This window comes from Giraffa tippelskirchi, chromosome 13, assembly GCF_054371585.1.
Source record: "Giraffa tippelskirchi isolate mGirTip1 chromosome 13, T2T-mGirTip1v1.2.pri, whole genome shotgun sequence".
Taxonomy (NCBI): Eukaryota; Metazoa; Chordata; class Mammalia; order Artiodactyla; family Giraffidae; genus Giraffa; species Giraffa tippelskirchi.
The window spans coordinates 75,906,294-75,927,806 of NC_137287.1; the positions used below are offsets into that span (position 1 = coordinate 75,906,294).

The 21,513-nt window shown below is 38.0% G+C and overlaps 1 protein-coding gene across 3 annotated transcripts in view; it reads left to right on the top strand.

Moving 5' to 3' along the window:
- The window catches only part of SLC39A12 (solute carrier family 39 member 12), a 97,477-nt gene that overhangs the window by 61,227 nt on the left and 14,737 nt on the right, over positions 1 to 21,513 (top strand). For 2 of the 3 annotated variants that reach the window (XM_081553760.1, XM_081553762.1), the window contains exons 9-13: positions 422 to 574; positions 2,813 to 2,923; positions 5,488 to 5,554; positions 9,459 to 9,617; positions 12,401 to 12,588. In XM_081553760.1, the coding sequence (XP_081409886.1) occupies positions 422 to 574; positions 2,813 to 2,923; positions 5,488 to 5,554; positions 9,459 to 9,617; positions 12,401 to 12,588 (678 nt within the window). The remainder of the gene's footprint in view (positions 1 to 421; positions 575 to 2,812; positions 2,924 to 5,487; positions 5,555 to 9,458; positions 9,618 to 12,400; positions 12,589 to 21,513) is intronic. The other variant, XM_081553761.1, reaches the window with a different exon arrangement.

Consider the following 21,513-nt stretch of genomic DNA (forward strand, 5'->3'; position numbering starts at 1 on the left):
GTTGGAGAAGGAAATGGCAACCCACTCTAGTATTCTTGCCTGGAGAATCCCAGGGACGGAGGAGCCTGGGGGGCTGCCATCTATGGGGTCGCACAGAGTCAGACACAACTGAAGTAACTTAGCAGCAGCAGCAAAGGACTGAGAATGTATGAAAATTTAAGCCACACTTGCTGAGATAAGCTTAGGCTTTAGTCTACTCATTGGCAGAGGCCATTCAAAGCTCTGTTTTCTTTTCTCACATCTTATTTGACCCTGAGTACATCATATAGTGGAAGGATTCATATATCTAGAATTAAACTGGCTGTGAATGATTTCAGGTGTCGTCATGGGGTTCCCCAAAACGGAAATTGAATGTATTCAACAATGGACCTACTCATTTATATTTAGGTCACCAAAATTTATGTCTGTCTCTTCTTTTTAGATTCTTGGTTTACATATGCAGGAAGCTTCAGAGTTTGGACATTTCTATGAAAACAAAGGGCATATTTGGAAACTGTTGGGATTAATTGGAGGCATCCATGGATTTTTCTTAATAGAAAAATGTTTTATTCTTCTTGTATCACCAAGTGCCGAGGTATATTTTAAATTTTAGTTATCTTTTGCTTTAGAGCTTCATGATATTTTTCTTTTATTTCAGAGCTACTTGTTCAAAAGTAATTGGCATCTTCATGAGATTGTCTGTTTAAGGGGTGAGGCTCTGATTTCTAGAATGCTTAGATCATTCTGACAGACAGCATCCCTGTAAACATGATTATTAATTTTTCAAACATCTGTTGCTGGCCCATTACTATACTTGTTATAACCTGTTTTTTGGCCTTCATGGCTAGTTTAGAAATAGGAGACTATTTCACATTTGAAAATGAGGGGGTTTAAAGGTCAAGCTACCAATCTGTGTTTTGGGTATCTTTCCTAACTCAAAACAAAAAGCAAACAAAAATTTTCAAAATTCATAAAACCACACATCGTGTTCTATCTTGTATGTGTGCTAAGTGGCTTCAGTTGTGTCCAACTTTTTGCAACCCTATAGATTGTAGCCTGCCAGACTCCTCTGTCCATTGGAGTCTCCAGGCAAGAATACTGGAGTGGGTTGCCATGCCCTCCTCCAGGGGATCTTCCCAACCTAGAGATCAAACGCGCATCTCTTATCTCCTGCATTGGCAGGTGGTTCTTTACCACTAGTGCCATCTGGGAAGTCCTTTTTCTATCTTGCATGTATGCATGCTAAGTCGCTTCAGTCGTGTGTGATTCTTTTGCAATCCTATGGACTGCAGCCCACCAGGCTCCTCTGTTCATAGGATTCTCCAGGCAAGAATTTTGGAGTGGGTTGCCATGCCCTCCTCTAGGGGATGACATTTAAAATTATGAAAACAAGAAATTCAGGGATGGAAATGGTGGCAAATCCTTTTTTTCTTTCAGCTTGAGTAATTGCTTTTACCGTGCCTGTTTTTGATCAGTTTCTACATATATGATGACATGTAAAATGCAGTGTGGCTAATATATAGATTTTGTTTCTTCTTGCTCTTATATATTATCCTATAAGAGACTAGATGAACAGTTTTGTGGGATGTTCAAGAAGGTAAATGCTTTCAAAAAAACTCCAGGAGATTAAAAACTTCCCTACAAAGTCCTGCAATTCTGCAGTCTTTCTACCTGTTCACGTAGCTGTAAAATGCTTTTCTTAGGGCAAACATTAGTCTTTTAAAGTATCAGCACCTTTTGTTTATCTTTCCTAGATTTATTCAAAATTTCTTTTTTATGCATCAAAAATAGGGTGGTTTATGGATGAATAAAGGATGGTATATAAATAGATGGATGATAAAATAGGTGTATAAAATGTTGATGGTAGGATTTAGGTAGTGAGTGTCTGAGTGTTGACGTCATAATTCTTTCAGCTTTTCTGTATATTTGAAGCTTTTTACAATAGATTTTAAATGAAATTCTATAAAAAAAATTTCTGTTTTAATGAATCAGAGTGGTTCTTTGGCATGGGGTCAAGCTAGAGTGCTATCTATAACAATTCAGGAATTAGAAATGGCAGATTCAATCCCAACCTTTACTCTAAAAGTTTAGGGGTTTAACCTCCACAAAAGGAGTTCTAATATAACTAAGCACTAAAGACAGTACTAAAGGATCCCCATTTACACACAAGAGACTACCATTCTTGGGCTGGAAAATTAATTTACAAAGCCATATATTGACTTATGTGTAATAATTAGAAATGTAACCAGATGGAACTGAGTGAAGTAAATTCTGAATATCCAAAAATTATGCTTTTTTTTCAGATTGTTCTTGGACTTGTCAGGGAACTTAAAATGAGCTTTAAGAATGTATTTTTAAGATGCATGATATTGTGTAAAAAAAAGAAGGAATGTGAATGTTTTAGAAGCTACATGTACTCTAATTGGTGAAAGTCTTTCTGGAGATGTTAATTTAGTAGTTATAGGGTGTAATTCAGTTTCAGTTATCATCCTTTTGGATATCATTCTCCATCAGAAAGAACTCATAATTTAATTTTGCAGGAAATAAAAGTGACAATATAAAAACTACCACTAGTAGTTCAACCTTTGTAAATCATGACTAAAATTTTTGAGGTTGCATTCTTTAAGCACTGAGAATATGCATGATATTCAGGACAGTCCTGTGCTTTTCCATTTTAGCAAGTATTTATCTTGATGAAATTCTCCCAATAATCTTTTTGTGTCATCTACCTCCTTGGCCAGTAAACAAAATGTTAAATAGAACCATGGAATTGACAAAGGCTGCACCTGTGTACTTCTGGCTTCAGCACTAATTTTAAACCATCCTCATCCAGCAGGGCGTGTCATTGGTTAACGGGCATGTGGCGCATTCCCGCCATCTTGCATTCAACCCTGAATTAAGTGACCAGTCAGGCAGAGGCAAATCTGCTTCAACTATCCAGTTGGTAGGTTACTGATCTGCAGTATTCTTCTGATTTGATCACCTTCTTTCTTTTATTCCTTGATAAATAGATGAACATCAGTAGGCTAGATAAGTAGAATCCCCTCCTGATTTGCCTATTCTTGATCATGATAAATCCTATTTGGAAAACTTTGTCAAGCACCTGAAGGCTGTTTTCAAGGGGTAAATCCATTTTCCATAGATTCAAGTCACTGCTATCTGCACCTCTTTGAAACACATGTGGATCAGATTGACAAAATATACATATCCTTCATCACTGTGTTTACAAGTTTTCATAAACCAGCTGACCTTGAGATTTCTCCATTCTGAGTAATCCTTTAGTCATGACTAGATGAGGCCAAATAAATGTTGAGCAAGGAATTAGTGTTTAGGAATGGGGCATTCATTTTGTGATGTAGGAGAGAAGTGATTCTGCCTAAGAAGATGTCTTATAGTTAAGTGCCTTTTGTTATACTGAGTTTTTCACGACAAAGATCTTCCATGTGAATTCTCAAAACAAAAGGGAGGGGACATATGTATACCTATGGCTGATTCATGTTGATGAATGACAGCAACCAACAAAAAATTGTAAATCAATTATCCTCCAATGAAAAATAAATTAATTAATAAAACACAACCTCCAGTCAAGTTCAAAACAATATTCTCATTCTAATTCTTAAAGTCATAAGAAAAGGGACAGGAAAAATGAAAGTGTATCACAGAAAACATGCCTCCCATAACCCTGATATTGAAGGAAGGTGTTACAGTTCAAGGGTAGATTCCTGAGTGGAGAGAAATAAGCTATTCCTGAGACACTAACCTGGTAAAATACAAGTCTGGGAGTAGATTGCAGAGTTAGAGCCAGTTCAGAGATATGAACATAAAACATTCCTTTAAAACAATAGCTTTAAAAGCCTTACTGTGTTTAGTGTTTAGATACGTCACATGTGGTTTGAAAGAAGATAACTTCAAGTTGAGATCACACTTTTTGTTTTGTTTTGTTTTTGGCTTCACTGAACAGCTTGCAGGATCTTAATTCCCTGACTAGAGATTGAACCCAGGCCTCAGCAATGAAAGTGCTGAGTCCTAACCACTGGACAGCCAGGGAATTCCCTGAGATTAGTTTTTAAATCACTTTAATGGTAACCTCATTCTTTCTGTGTGAATGAAGGGTCCAGAGCCCCAAGATGCAAATAAGCAAAATTCTGATGCTAACGTAATGAGTCTAGAACAATTTGACTGTGCTATCTCACTAATAAGAGATTTCACCATTTCTTTTGTTCTTTAAGCTACAAGATCAACCTAAAAAGAGATAGAAATAACATGAACTGTTAGGATTGTTCGATGGGTCCAATTTCCTGTCTTTTAAGGAAGGAAAGGAACTCACAAATCCTTCCAATCATCAAAGGATGTTTGCCTGTAAATTCCTTTACATAGTGTAACAATATAGAGCTTTTTGAGGGAAAAAAATCCTGGAATCAGTATTTGAACTCCTGTATTTTATTAGAATATATACTCTTTTGATTATAATCAGGCTTTTCATATCATGTAATTTAAAATCTACAGATGTTTCTTTTGTTTCTAGATCCACCAATTTCAGGCAAGAGTCCTGTCTACCTCCTTTAGTCCTTCAGATCCCCTCTTCTCAGCCATCCTTCTCCAAAATTAGCCTATCACCACATCTTTTGAATAACTGTTGTTATTATAACATTTGAATGTTAGGTTTACCTTCTCTGTTTTACTTTTTAAAGAAGATGCTTGTCTCCCATGAAATTCGTCTCAAAGTTTTCACAATTTTGGGTAATGTGAGTATACTTCTAAAAATGCTCCATAGGCAGACATGAAGTATTCTTTTCACATGCTAGAATAAGAATCTGAGGCCTAGGGAGGGAAAGTGACTTTCCTGAAATCGAAAATGAGTCAGTCTCTGAAATGAAATCATATCATCTCAACTTGTAGAAGTCAATTTCAAAATCTCACTTCCCTGCCATGTGAAAGGATGAAAGACCTTTTCAAATATATTATTTTAGTAAGTTTGTGGATCTCCTTTATTAACAAGCAAGATATTTTTTTACTGGCTGGAAAACAACAGTAACAGCATTTTAATTTACAATGAATGAATTGAAATATTGGGTTTACAAGGGCTTCTTCTCCACAATCCACTTAAAGATCAGAAGATGAATTCTAGATCCACGATCTGCTATACAGGAACAGGGTCAACTTTGGTCAAGAGTCAAGAATCATTTTTTCCTACAGCTTTTGGCTTTCATAAAGGCTTTCATAATTTAAGAGTGAATTACAAATGATCTAGGTAGCCTCTAGCTCTCTATGGAAGACTCTGATCTATGTAAGAGTGCTATTTTCATCTAAATGTGATAGTGGAAAAAAATGTGCTTGCAGAGTCTCGGCTCTACCTTCTATGTTTGTCTATGAAATTTAGAAATTCTCATATACTCCAGAGGATCAAAATGTCTTCTGATAATCAGCATAACTCCTCAGATGTTTCATTTTTCGATAAAATGATGACTATTGCTTATCTTTCCTCTTTTATTTTTCAATTAAAAATAGAAAGGCCCAGAAGATGCACAGGCAGCTGAAATTCCTATACCTAGTCTGAACACCCCCAACAGAAAATGTGAGTACCGATTTAAAAAATCCAAACATTAAATATAGGAAGTGCCATAGAAAAAGTTTATATCTCCTTTGAAATAAATATGTCAAAATCATATCCATTTCCTATTAGGTAGGTATGTATTTCATTATTAAAACTTTTACAATGAAATTTTAAATAAAGGCTTATTTCTATTCCTATCTTTGAAAACTACTACCATTAATATCAACTTTACTCCATTCTTTAAAAATGTTTTCCCCCATTGCTTATCTTTGCGACCCTGTGGACTGTAGCCCGCCAGGCTCCTCGGTCCATGGGACTCTCCAGGCAAGAATACTGGAGTAGGTTGCCATGCCCTCCTCCAGGGCATCTTCCCAACCCAGGGATTGAACCCATGTTTTCTGTCTCCTGCATTGGCGCATGGGTTCTTTACCACTAGCGCCACCTAGGAAGCCCTCTGGAAACTTAAATTAGTATAAATACTGATGTGGTTATCAAGGCTCCTTTAAAATCCTACTTATGTGGTGATTTGTGCCTTTCACTTCCCATGAAGTTCCGCACCATGATTGGTTTCTTGTCTTCTATCACAGTCTACTGATAATTCATCACAAATATCTTATCTCCTTTATGATACTGTTATTAGCATGGTGGAGTTCAAATCAGTGCCAGCTCATTATTCACAACTTACGCTAAAATTCACTTTTTTGTATAATTTACATCCAATCTTTTTCTTTCTAGGAATGCCCCTGTTTCTGAACTTGATTTACCAGTTGTGGATAGGACTTGTTTCCCTTTTGCTCATGCTTCTAAATAATTCTTAAAACTCTTTTTTTTAAAGATCCATGTTGGTTTTCATCAGTTGCCCCATTTTTCTCTCTGATGTTACCCTTTTGTAAACATACTTCTCAATATTTTAATGTTAAGTAGTCATGGTGAGATATTCCCATTCTACAAGAATAAGTTACCTAATAAGAAAAAGAGCTATTTATTGAGTCCTTATATGCCAGGCACAATGCTAAACACGTGACATGGATTATCTCATTTAATCCTCTTACACTTTACTGAAGTAATAATTAATATCCATTTTATACAAATGAAAAGACCCCTCGTTAGAGAGGGTAAGTCACTGACCAGGACTACAGCGTTGAGGAACTAAGGAATGCTAATGCACCAACAATTTCCTTGTGATCATTCTTTCAGGCATGCATCCCTGTATTTTTTTTCAAATTCATTCATTCGTTCATCCATCCATTCAAGAAATGTTTGGGGATGTTTTAGGCACCATGTATGCACCAGGGAATAAAATTAGGAATGGTCTTTATCTCTAGTTTGCAATGTGGTTGAGGATTTAAATACTAAGAACAATGAACATGATGGTAACAATCACTATTCGGAATGTGTTTGATGTTTTAAATCCTCTAATTTCTTTCTATGATTCAAAATATATAACTACATAGTCCTTCCAATTCTATTTTCAGGACATTTCTAGTGATATTTTTAACTCCTGAATCTTTAGTTCCAGGAGAAATTTTAGAATGCCTGACACTTAGAAGGTATATTAGAGACATTTCTTTGTATTTGTTTTTGGATAAAAAAGAAGAGGAAAGGCCACACCTAGTCAAATTAGGAGCAGAGACTGGTTGCTAGCTCAGGGAATAATGATGGTCTTATTCAAATGTTTTGTAGACCTCATATCTTTCCACTTCAGATATCAAGCTTGGCATACAGAATGAACAGTGAACAAATCCAAATTTGATTACCCAACTGCCATTTTTTGCCAGGGACATATTGAATTAGCTTCAAATATTTGATTCCTTGTCTTTTATTACCTCATTGGTAGAGCTAGGATGTGAAGGTCTATCCACAGTCTGATTTAAATAAACAAAAAGCAACATGACACCATATCCAATCCATGTATCACCATGGAAAACTTCTGATAAGTCAGAAATGTGGAACTCAGTATGACTGCCAGGTTCCTAAGGAAAGGAAAAATATTGAATCTTATCAATAGTTCTATAGTGAGTACATTGATTTATCAATGCATGCTTGTCTTATCTTCCAGTGAATAATGTTGTGATTATCTTAACCACTATGCATATTGTGTTCCTTATAGTTTATATGCAAATATGTATATTTGCCTGTGGCTTGTTACATGGTCATGATCTGACATTTATAACCCCACATCAGTGATAATAAAATAATAGGCTACAAAAATAGGCTGGACTGTTTCTTGGAAGAGAATAAATTGGGTAAAAATTTTCCATATAAATATATGCTATTAATATCAAAACTGTATGTAGGCCTACACACAGAAATTGGGAATCACAATTTATTTGTATGCTACAACATTGTCAAATGCACTACTTTCAGTTGCTTTTATTTTTTCACAAAGAAGAGCTTCAGTTCTGAAAATTGACAGGAACAACTCAAGTGACCTGTTTGCATTATTAGGTTCAGAGAGCTTCCAGGCAATGCCAATAAGAACTCTCTCTAATTCAATAATTTGATATTTATTCTGTATTTTTCTGACCTTTGCCTAAAATCTTCTCATTTTTAGTAAGGAGGAAAATGAAATAGGAAACCACAAGAATGATAGAACTGAGTCTCACAGAGATGATTCTAAATAAAGAATGATTTTGATAAGTGAAATGCATGGGATGTCTTTACAACACAGTCAGTGCACTTACCTCCTGGCCGATAGTCTGGGCTAGATCTGCTATTTACTGAAAGTTCCTTTTTTCACACTGTGGGCTATGAAATGTCATCATATTCCCCCAATAAAATAACAAATCATATTATAATATAGTCCCTCTACCACCTCAGATCCAATAACAGAAATGAGATGACCTCTTCCTATTTTTATGGGTGTCCAGTTGTTAGAATATTGTGTGCAGTTCTAATAGTAACAATAGCAACTCCTCAAACCTGTCACACAATTTATGTCAACTGACTAATTAATTTTTAGACTACAGTAACTGATTTTAATGACTCTTCTTATCAAGTGGTATACCTAGGTAGTTCACTGTCATGATATGTGTTTATCCCTGAAATACTTTTTGTACTTGTTAATGGTTCCACCCCAAATACTAATATACAATTACAGGTTTTTGAAAGCAGAAATTCTGTCTCTTAAAAACTTGAGCCCAATTAATGGTCTAATTATTTCATTAATTAAATCCATTATGATCCAGTTTATTTCTTTGGTTGTCTCCTTAATCAGATAATGTATATGATATAATAGAATCCCAAGAAGACAGCTTCTCTCTACTTTATTGGGCATCTAGTTGGTCTAGTGCTGAGTTATTTTTCTGAAAGACAAAACATTTAGTAATTTTTCCAAAGCTAACCTTGGAATCACAGGTGTTGGCAGTGGTTCTATCCTAGTCACATTTAGGGAGTGAAGGAGGCAGTGGGGGGTTCTTAGCACCAACCAGAAAGGGGGATGATCACAGAGGGGCAGGAGGTTGACAGTTGACTCCAGCAGATTGACACAAGCAACAGTCTGATTCAGGAGCCAGTTTTGGAAAATAGACTCTATTTTAATGACATTCTGCCCAGAGGGTCTTAAATTATTTAAAAATGCTTTACAAAAGACTTACGCGGAAAGGTCATTGAACGTATTTTGGAAAGTTATAGCAGTATTATTTTTATTTTCTTCTTTTGGAACACCTGAGTAGGGGGATAGAAGGCAAATGTAGATTATTTCCTAATTACTTGAACCCATTAGAAAAGCAGCGACCATACCTGCAAGAGTGCCACATTGCATCTCTAGTCCTGACTTAGTTTGAAAGCTGAAACGAAGTAGAGTTACTTAATCTGATGCGATTTAAGAATGTCAAGGATGGAAGGGACAATTGGTTGTAATTGAAGGCTTCCATGAACTGTTGTGCTCTGGTAATGCTTCTCACACCTTTATTTTGTTCTTTAGGCAAAACCATTAGCTTGCTAGCAATCATGATTCTGGTTGGGGACAGCCTGCATAATTTTGCAGATGGCCTAGTAATAGGAGCAGCCTTCTCATCTTCATCCGAGGCGGGAGTGACCACGACTATTGCTATCTTGTGTCATGAAATTCCCCATGAAATGGGTAAGTCTGAGAGTAGAATCACTGCCTCCTTCTTGTTGAGAAAATCATAATATATTTCTTGCCATGATTTACTAGGCTCCTTTTTCCAACACATAATTGAAAGATGAATACTTTCCATTCATAATTTATTTAAACCATCAAAAGCAGAGAAGTAGGAAGAAAATTCCTGTACCTCAAGATAGAATTCAATTAGCCTCATTTATATTTCTTGGAGCCAGAAGTGACTCTTTTTGGATTCTGGAGAATTCTCTACAGCAGAGAGACTTTCAGAGAAACCTCCTTTTGAAGAACATCAGCAAAAACTTCCAAATTTGCATATGAAATGTGGGGAAAACATTAAGAGGGGAATTGGATCCATTATGTTAGCAAACAGGCCAATGAGATAAAATAACATTTAAATTAAAGCCCAACCATGGTTTCATCAACCTGATTTATACAAAATGTCTAAAGCCAAGTGTAACATTGAAATGACAGGCATGTGGTAGCAGATGCACAAAAGACTCTCTTTCTGGATAATCTTAATAACCTGTGTAATTCAAATCCTGCCTCCCAGAAACCAAGAAGAGATGGAGTAGACATTTCTGAAACAGGTCCAGAAAGAGGAGAGGCTGGTCCCAGATACACATGTGCCCTTGAGAGAGAGCTCTTCTTGGTAGTCACTTTCTCATCTCACTTTCATGTTTACATTTCCCACTTGGGCCACCCCTGACCTCTTGGGTTCTGTGTCTGTTGCCCAAAGTCCTATCACTGATCATCATTGACTATTCCTCTCTAAGGAGTTTATCCAAGGGCCTTCCTGAATCCATCAAAACTTATGGTCTGGGAGCCATGTATGGTCTTGTTTTGACCACTGTGATAAAATCCAATAAAGGTGGGTGACAGTCTGTGATAGGACAACAAGGATGTCTTAAGATCTGTTCATAAGATTAATTACACAACAGAACTAGGAAAACAGAGTCCCCAGGCTGCCTCTTATTTTTATAATTGTTGAAATACAGTTGATTTATAATATTGTGTTCATTTCTGCTGTACAGCACAGTGACTCAGTTATACACATATATGCATTCTTTTTAATATTCTTTTTCATTGTATGTCTTTATTGAATTTCATACTCTTCTTAATTCCCTAAAACTAAGAAATAGAGCCTCTCAGATTAAAAGATCATCCTTCTTTTGGAGGAAAAATGTGGAGAGAATAAGGTCATTTTTCTCTAGTCACTAAGGCAGTAAAACAGATGGGAATACCAGACCACTTGATCTGCCTCTTGAGAAAACCTGTCTGCAGGTCAGGAAGCAACAGTTAGAACTGGACATGGAACAACAGACTGGTTCCAAATAGGAAAAGGAGTGCGTCAAGGATGTATATTGTCACCCTGCTTATTTAACTTATATGCAGAGTACATCATCAGAAACGCTGGGCTGGAGGAAGCACAAGCTGGAATCAAGATTGCCAGGAGAAATACCAATAACCTCAGGTATGCAGATGACACCACCCTTATGGCAGAAAGTAAAGAAGAACTAAAGAGTCTCTTGATGAAAGTGAAAGAAGAGAGTGAAAAAGTTGGCTTAAAGCTCAACATTCAGAAAACTAAGATCATGGCATCTGGTCCCATCACTTCATGGCAGATAGATGGGGAAACAGTGGAAACAGTGGCTGACTTTATTTTTCTGGGCTCCAAGATCACTGCAGATGGTGATTGCAGCCATGAAATTAAAAGACGCTTACTCCTTGGAAGGAAAGTTACTACCAACCTAGACAGCATATTGAAAAGCAGAGACATTACTTTGCCGACAAAGGTCCGTCTAGTCAAGGCTATGGTTTTTCCAGTGGTCATGTATGGATGTGAGAGTTGGACCATAAAGAAAGCTGAGCACCGAAGAACTGATCCTTTTGAACTGTGGTGTTGGAGAAGACTCTTGAGAGTCCCTTGGACTGCAAGAAGATCCAACCAGTCCATACTAAAGGAGATCAGTCCTGGGTGTTCACTGGAAGGACTGATGTTGAAGCTGAAACTCCAATACTTTGGCCACCTCATGCGAAGAGCTGACTCATTGGAAAAGACCCTGATGCTGGGAAAGATTGAGGGCAGGAGGAGAAGGGGACAACGGAGGATGAGATGGCTGGATGGCATCACTGACTCGATGGACATGGGTTTGGGTGGACTCAGGGAGTTGGTGATGGACAGGGAGGCCTGGCGTGGTGCGGTTCATGGGGTCGCAAAGAATCGGACACGACTGAGCAACTGAACTGAACTGAACTGAAAGGAAAAATGTGTTTTCCTAACCAATTTTTGCAATAATTTAAAAATCTCCTATTAAGTCTTCATTTTCTCTTTCCCCACAGAAGTTCCTGCATAAATTAAAAAGAAGAAAAAGAAAAACCCACATAACGTTTACTACCTTGGGATTTTGCCTGGCAAGTTTCCAGCTAAAAAGATCTAGAAATCCCAGGGCAGCAAGTCCTTTAATTTGCATTTATCTAAGTTGAAAATGTCATAGGACATTAGGAAGTAAAGAGTATGTCACACTTCTCTCTGTATATGCTAACTCTTGGAACAGTAAAAGGAATAGAACTTTTGAAACATAGTTTCCTAAAGTATAAAGAGTTGGGCTATAAATTCTTGAGAAATATAGGAAAGTGTTTTTTTAACCAATCATTCAATTTTACTTATAAAATCAACCCCAATTGCTGAAATTTAAAACAGATTTCATAATAGCACAGGACTCTAACAAAGGCATCATTGGTTAAATGATAATTCTGTTTTCTTTTCTCTTAAATTTCAGGAGACTTTGCTGTGCTCCTAAGCTCTGGACTTCCTGTTAAGATTGCCATCCTGATGAATTTTATAAGTGCTTTAACTGCCTTCATAGGACTGTATATTGGCCTCTCAGTATCAACGGATCCATGTATTCAAAACTGGATCTTAACAGTTACTGCTGGGATGTTCTTATATTTATCCTTGGTGGAAATGGTAAGCTTTGTGGTTTTTCTGTTTTGTTTTTCCAAACACTAAAAATGTAAAACAGAGAAAAAGACAAAATAGAAGGATCAAGGGTGAAAAGAGAAGAAGACTGTAGATAACAACATAAAAGACTAAAGAAGTATTCTGTGTAACCCCAAAAAAGTAAGCAGGCAGAAGAAATATAATTTGAGATTCAGAAAATACTGACATTCTTTAAGTCAATTTAAGTGGAATGAATGAAACCTTTCTAATTCTCCAAAAGACATCATCAGTTCATTCTGCTCCAGCTTTGCATCTATAGAAGATGCCTAGACTTCCAACTGAAGAACAAAAAGTTTTTTTAAATAGCCAGCCATTTTGTTTATACATTAGCAAATATTGGGTTGGCCAAAAAGTTTGTTTGGGTTTTCCCATACCGACATCTCAGCCAACCCAATATTTCAGCTGACTTTGTCATTAAGTTAAAGAACTGTTTGACTTAATGAAACAACCCTATTCTAAAAAAAATGATTAAAGTTTTAATTGCCAAAGCACTATCATGCTGGTGAAATGAGAAAGATTAATATGGATTGCATCTCTAAATTTGCAATACATTTTTCCTGAAGAAGTTCTTGCTGACACCAATGGTTAATTCAACCATCAATTTTCATCCTCTGTAATCTTATGGAAGGAATTGAACCTGGGAAATTTCACATTTTTGCCTCTTAAATTCTAATCTCTGCAAGATAAACCTGTTTTTTAAGGTCACCTTCTATTAGACTTGCTTACAACTTACATGTCTTAAGATGAGAGTCATAGTGATTATCCTGTCTCACGGGTGAGAATAAGGCAAGTAAAAATGGCATAAACTAACAAAAGAAATATTTAATGCTTAAAATCAATAGAAAGCCAATCTGATCAGAAATAAAATATGTGATTACATATATCCTGGAGCTGAAAAGGAAAATAAACAATCTTGAAGGTCATATTTGGAATAGGACCATTGGGGTTGCCTAGTGAATCCAAAAAGTTTCCCGGAAGTAAGTAAAGAGAATGTTTCATAAAGAAAAAAAAACCTGGAAGGCAGAAACTGGACTGATATGACCAGAACAGTGCATTCTATAAGCAGAATTCAAGAAGGGGACTCATCAAGGTAAGCAAGCTGTCATCTTCAACCTCACTGTAGGGACTTCCCTGGTGGTCCAGTGGTAGGACTCCATGCTTCCCTGCTGGCGGGGTTTGGGTTTGACCTCTGGTTGGGGAACTAAGATCCTGCATTCTGCATGTAGCATGGCATAGCCAAAATAAATGTGGACTTAAAAAATATTCACAAGCTGAAAGCTGAGAGTTATGTTTCAATCAGTGGGAATTTTGGGGACTTCAAGCCTGGGAGACAGCATCTCAAGTAAGCCTAAGAGAGCTGCTCCAAGGAGGTGAAGGGAGGGGTCAGCTTATAGAGAAGCTTTGCAACAAAGGGCAGGTAGTCTGAACATCAAAAGATTTTTGTAAATTGAAACCAGATATCTCAAGTTAAAGGTATGGAAGTATTCCTCCTTTCATAAAGGAAAGTATTCCTCCTTTCAAACAGAATTCAGCATTTTTCTGTGCATGGGAAGATGAAAGAATCTGGGCTCAATGAAATCATTCCTTTGATATGCACTTCACCTATCTGGAGCCAGTATCCTGTGGTTTCACACCCTGAGTTTCCTCAGGGCTCACTGTAGGGAGTGGCTTCAGTCTGATGGCTGCTAGATGCAGATATTCTTTCCTTCCTGAGTTCTCTCAGGGCTCACCAGCTCACGTTGGAGGGCGGCAATCGCTGATGAAGGTGTGACATCTTTTGTTTACTGATATTGCAGGAAACATACCATTTCTCACAAACAAACAAACCACTTAAATGCTTCTGACTCTTTGATATTTTTTCTTAATTTTTATGAGATTCAAAAAGCAAAGTAAACACTGAAATGTACTTCCGTGTTTGGGAATGTTCTTACATATTATCTGTGATACTCAGGAAATTTCCTACTCATATAGTGAAGATAGTCAAAAGTACCATAGTAGTTTCTATGCATCTTTTCTGAACCCCAATCCCCAACCTGCAATCAATGTTATCAAATCTTACAATTCTCCCAGTTTGAGAAATCTGAGTGTCTAGCCTTGTAGCCTTGTGTGACTTAGAAAACACATGGCCGCTAATCACTGAATGTTGTGAGCTGCTTTCTGTTTAAAATGTCTGCAGAACCATCTTGAAGTTCATTCTCAAGCCTCCTGATTTTCAGCTTTGTATTTCTAATTCCTTTCCTCTTTTTGAGTTCATCAAGGGGCAATTTCTATATTACTTGAAGTTGATTTTGTATCTTAATATGGTCTGGATCTCTCTTCAAGTGTGATGGATGTGTATGTATGAAGTCAATCTCTTCTCTTTGTCTCCCAAAATTGACCTGAGAAGATTATCAGGAACCATTTGAGCCCTAAGCTAAATACGTCCTTTTCCCCTCAAAGTTTCTCCTCCCAGTCTTCTAAGGATAAAGAATTGCTTGTAAGAAAACAGTGTGGTTGACATCCTATGAAATTCCATCTAGAAGAAATCCTGACCTTATTGCAAATTACTATTGGCCAAAGAAAAACTAGCATCCTGGCAAAAAGACAGGAAAGAAAATACTCTGAGTTTCCTGGGGCTACTTCCTATAATCCAGGTCGCCTGCTCTCACGGCCTTTTGAGTAACTTCTAAACAAATACAGCCCTTTCACATAGCGGCAAGTTTAACCGTTGTTGTCCTCTGGGCCCGTGCCAAAGAAAATACGCTTGTCATTTCAAGGGAAGAAAACAAGATTTCAAGACTGTACAACAGCAAAGAAAATAAATGACAGTAACTAAAGGGTAAGGAGGAATATTTTCATTCCCTGGCTATTTACCAAACCTTGGAAATGTACCAGGCACCTTCTGAGCAGGGTTAATGTAAAAAGATTAGCTATATTTTTGCCTTGCTTATTTGTTTCAAAGTAATCAGCTGTGTTATTTCAAACTCCTAAAAAGAAAATAACTAAAAAAATCGGGCCATTTGTTGGCAGTAATGCCAACAAAGCAGAAAGTCTTCACCAGGGCAGTCAGCCAGCCTAAAATTCTCCAAAGTGGTGTTGCCTTATCCAAGCACACCAACTTCCAGTTACACTGAATGGTTTCTAAAGGAAATTAAGAATGAATGCAGCTCTGGGTGGCCAGAGGAAATTCATTCTCTGTTAGAAAGATCCATGTGGGTTTCCCCAAGCAGAGTCTAAGACAAAAGCCTCTGTGAAGTCAATTTACTTGGGAAGTGATCTCAGCAAGCAGGAGGGAAGGACAGGTGGAGTGAAACAGAGAAGGATAAAACGTCAATAAGAAAATGGGTTTTTATTAAGTTCAACACTGCCACATGGCAGCTTCCACACAAGACCTTCTGAGGGTGCTTCTGTCCCTGTCATTCATCTGTCCCATAAGTAACCCCCCCACACACACACACTTCAGGTTATGGATGCCTGAGTGCCAAGGGCGTTCACTGGCAGTCCCGTGCCATCACATGGATGGCAACAGAAGGAAGAATGTAGCATGGACCTGAAGCAAGGCTCAGTGCAGGATAGTTAATGCCCTCTTGAAACTGGTCTCCGTAGCAGTAGCTGGGGTGAGAGATGGGCTGAAAGAATATAAAATAGCACACATGTGCTGGCCGTTAGCAGTTGACCCTATCTGCCCCTCAGATATATTTTGGTCTCCTTTACTTCAAAGTTCCATCTACACCAAAGCCCCTGCATGGTGGTGGCCAGTCAAAAACTCCACATAGAGTTAACCCAAGATAGTCAGTGGAAACAATCTCTAAACCCTACTGGTTTTGAGGAAGTTTTTTTTTTTTAATTATTTCATTTATTTATTTTATTTTTAGGCTATGCCACATGGCATATGGGGGCTTCCTTATTGGCTCAGTTGTGAGGTAAAGAATCTGCCTGCCAATACAGGAGTCAAGGGTTCTGTCCCTGGGTCAGGAAGATCCCCTGGAGAAGGAAATGGCAACCCACTCCAGTATTCTTGCCTAGGAAATCCCATGGACAGAGGAGCCTGCTGGGCTACAGTCCATGGGATCTCAAAGAGTCAGACACGAGTTAGCAACTAAACAACATGGTACATGTGGGATCCTATTTCCCTAATCAGGGATTGAACCCACGTCCCCTGCATTGAAAGCATGGAGTCTTAACCACAGGACCACCAGGGAAGTCCTGAGGCAATATTTGATATTCATGATCTCTGTCCTTCCAGCACCCGGTCTTGATTCTCCCCACCTTCAGGCAGCTCTTCAGCTGATTCGGATTTCTTTCCTGGTAGGGACACCCAGGTCTTCCCTATAGGGATCTGCTTTGTTTCTGTCAGGCCATATTTCCTGTGGTTGCCTGTTCCCCATTGTCACCAGGTATGGAAGCACCAAGAGAGGCTCCAAGAAATTCTCAGGTCTCTAGATACAGTCCTTGCTGCCTCCATTGTGTAGCAGTCACCCTAACTCCACATGGTAATCATTGGCAATTGCTTCCACCAGCACAGTAATTTTGTCTCTATTAGTTGATCGATTGGCATGAAGTGCTCAAGTGACCACATGGTAGTCATAACTTCAAGTTCAGTGGAAGTGTTCCCTGGTGTATTCTCCTCAAGAATAAGGATCTCTGTCATCTGATGGTGCTAGAGTTTTCAGGAACAGGAAGCACAAATTCTACAAGCAGAAAAGCTGGCAGTAATTATATACCATTGTTCCATGATTTTCCCTATTGTTTCTGCTCTTATTTCTTCCTTCTCCTCACTTTGCACTTAGTTTTCTGATCAATTTCTGGCTTTATGAGGTGGAAAGATGTATCATTGATTTTAAACCTTTTCTGCTTTTCTAGTGTAAGCATTAAAAGCTGTTAATTTCCCTCTAAACACTGCTTTGCTGAATCTCATGTACTTTATCTCATTTAAAATATTTATTTATTTGACTTCACCAGGTCTTAGTTGTGGCATGTGGGATCTTTAGTTGCAACCTGTGGTTCTAGTTCCCTAACTAGGGATCAACTTCATTGGGAGCATGGAGTCTTAGCTACTGTACCATGGGGGAAGTCCTCTCTTGTGTATTTTCATATGTTCTGTTTCCAGTACAGATCATTTTGAAGTGTTTTTAAACATTCTAAACATCTCATAATTTTTCTTATTTGACCCATGTGTTATATGGAAGTATGTTGTCTCATTTCTCAATATTTGTAATTTTAAAAAATGTCTTATAGTTAAATTTATTTTAATACTTGCTTAATCAGAAAATATACTTTGTATTATTTTAGCCCTTTGAAATGTTTTGAGATTGCTTTATGGCCCAGAGTATGGTCTACCCTGGTAAATGGTCTCATATGCACTTGAAAAGTACATGCGTGCAGCAGCTATTGGGTATGGGTTTCTGTGAATGCCAATTAAGTCAGGCTGGTTGATATTATTCATATTTTAAAATTCTGTATTAATTTTTTCTCCACTAGTTCTGTTTTATGCAAGAAGTTAGAGTACAGGCCAATATTTATGGGTTTACTTCTTTCTTAGTTCTATCAATTGTGTTTCATGCACTTGAAGCTCTGTTACTAGACCCATCCATATATAGGGCTGTTATGTCTTCATGATTGAACTGATACTTTTATAATGATGAATGATTCCTCTTTAAGTTTAGTAAATTCCTTGTTTTGTAATCTCCTTTGCCTGAAGTAAATATAGTCACACCTGCTTTCCTGCTTACTATTTGCATAGAATATGGAAAGTAAGGGGTGGGGCTTTGACAGTATTTGAAGTGACATAACAGAGAAATGTCTGATATAATCAGCAATGTCTGTGATTAATATGTTAGCATCCATATATCTTGTTTATCTTATTCCTCTAAATCTTATTTATAACCAGATCTGTTGGTTTGCTGTCTTTTTCGCACTCCCATCTTTGCTACAAAGGTTTCCTGAGATTTGTTCTTTATAGTTATAGTGGCTGCCCAAAGATATACATGTCCTAATCTTGGAAGCTTGTGAATATGTTATCTCACATGTCAAAAGAGACTGTGCAGATGTGATAAAGGTTTAGAACCTGGAGATGGGGAGATTACCCAGAGTTTCTCATAAAGACGGTACACAAGTGCTCATTTCCATTTTGCACATTAATAACCATGATGATGAAAATGACACAATAGTTATAACTACATAAAAATATGTACAAGAATTCAAAACAGACTTGATGTTATTTGGCTTATAATGTGTAGATACTACACAAAAAATTGTAATTTTCAGAAAATTTTAGCTTCTTAAAATTTAAAAATAAAATTCCTGACAATTGTAATTACTAATTCATAGCCAAATCTTTTGTTGTTCTTCAGTCACTAGGTCATATCCAACTCTTTGTGACCCCATGGACTGCAGCATGCCAGACTCCTCTGTCCTCCACCATATCCCAGAGTTTGCTCAAGTTCACGTCCATTGAGTTGGTGATGCTATCTAACCATCTCATCCCCTTCTCCTTCTGCTTTCAATCTTTCCCAACATCAGAGTCTTTTCCAATGAGTTGACTCTTTGCAACAGGTGGCCAAAGTATTGGAGCTTAAGCATCAGTCCTTCCAACAAATATTCAGGGTTGATTTCCTTTAGGATTGACTGGTTTGATCTCCTTGTAGTCTGAGGGACTCTTAAGAGTTTTCTTCAGCACCACAACTTGAAAGCATCAGTTCTTCAGCACTTAGCCTTCTTTATGGTCCAACTCTCACATCCATTCATGACTACTGAAAATATCATACCTTTGACTACACAGACCTTTGTTGGCTAAGTGATGTCTCTGCTTTTTAATATGCTGCCTAGGTTTGTCATAGCTTTCCATCTAAGAAGCAAGCACCTTCTAATTTCATGGTTTCAGTCACTGCCCTCAGTGATTTTGGAATCCAAGAAAATAATATATGTCACTGTTTTCACTTTTCCCCTTCCCATTTGCCATGAAATGATGGGACCAAATGCCATGATCTTAGTTTTCTGAATGTTTAAGTTTCAAGTCAGCTTTTTCACTGTCCTCTTTCACCCTCATCAAGAGGTTCTTGTGTTCCTCTTCATTTTCTGCCATTAGAGTGGTATCATCTGCATATCTGAGGTTATTAGACTAATTCAAATTAGCCAGGGTTTTTGTTGTTTAGTCGCTCATTTGTGTCCGACTCTTTGTGACCCCATAGACTGCAGCACACCAGGCTTCCCTGTCTTTCACTGTCTCCAGGAGCTTGCTCAAACTCATGTCCATTGAGTCAGTGATGCCATCCAACCATTTCATCCTCTGTTGTCCTCGTCTCCTCCTGCTTTCAGTCTTTCCCAGCATCAAGGTCTTTTCTAATGAATCAGCTCTTCTCATCAGGTGGCCAAAATATTGGAGCTTCAACTTCATCTTCAATGCTTTCAATAAGTATTCAGGATTGACTTCCTAAATGTTCCAGTGATAGGTTAACTATCTTGCTTTTAAAAAATAAGGTTTACAGTTTAAAAAAACATACGTAACATTTTCTCTTAATTACCCTGGATTATCTGGATGGTCCAAATCTAATCACTAGTTCTTAAAGGTGGAAAGCCTTCCCCAGCTGTGGTCAAAGAGATGTGATGAAAGAAGATTCAGAGAGATTTGAGGTTGGAGAAAGGGGACCCGGAGCCAAGAAATGCAGGCAGCCTCTAGAAACTGGAAAAGGCAAGGAGACAGACTCTCCTCTAAAGAATCCAAAATAGTTAAGCAACAAGTTACTGAACCTCAGGTCTGGCTGCTCAAAAATCAATACCCGAGAGACAGTTGTTGGTAGAAAGGAAAATTGCTTTTAATCAGAATGCTGGTAATCTATGCAGATGGTGGACTCATTACCTGCCCCCCCCAAAACCATCTGCAAAGATTCTGCTCAGCCATGAAAGTTTTTAAAGGGAAATCATCACAGTTAATCACTGAGTTGAGGAGGTCAGAGTCATCACCATCCCTCACTGCATACAGGCTTGTCGACTTCTTGTGATCTTTCTTTAGATGCTATCGTGTTCACACAGTTTGTTCATACAGTTTGTTCATGAGATTACTGAAGTGGGAACATGGGAAGCGATCTGGTCATCTGTTCCTTACTTATTCTTCTTCTCTATTTCTTTCATCTAGAGAAAGCACCAACAAGTTAGGCAAGGTACTGTGTGATCATAAGAGCTGATAGGGGTGCTTGGGCTGGAAATGAGTAGAACATGGGGGCACATGATTTAAAAGTTAGTTACAATGTAGTTTTGCTAAATTGATGGGAAAGAAGGTTTCCTGCTGTGGGCGATTTCCGCAAAGAACTGCTTACAAGTCTCCCCTGTCAGATATCATTCCATTTAGATGGGATTAGGGATGAAGGGCCGTCTTCTATAACTGCTTTATGCTGAGAAAGGGCATCGAGGATTTAATGTGAAGGATATTGGCATGGGTTTGAAGCACGTCTTTGCTGACAGTTTTAGTTGCCTATTTACATATATGAGCAGAACAAGCTGCAATTATTTTGATGCCCACGAAAATACAGATTGTTATGAGCAGTAGTGTTCATCCCGTTCTCTTAAGGCCAGTTCTTGGAATGCTGCTAACCATAGACTCATTTGTGATCAAGACGGAGCAGCTGATATCATGGCTGCGGTCTGGTCATCGTGCAGTTGGCGTTTCCCCTCTGCTAGCAGTCATAATACCTGTAAAACAACTCAGAAATGTATATTAGACACTGAATCTGTGACTCCGCTGTCCTAATCCTTAATTGCTTGAACTTGCTCTTTTGGGACCCAGGAAGGGCTGGGAGACATCAGCTTTTCTACAAACAAGAGACAAGAAGCATGGAGGAGCCTTTTTACTTGTGGGAGGAGGGAGCGGAGCCCACAGTATTCTGCTTGGTTCCAAACGCATTGATTTGCCTGGAG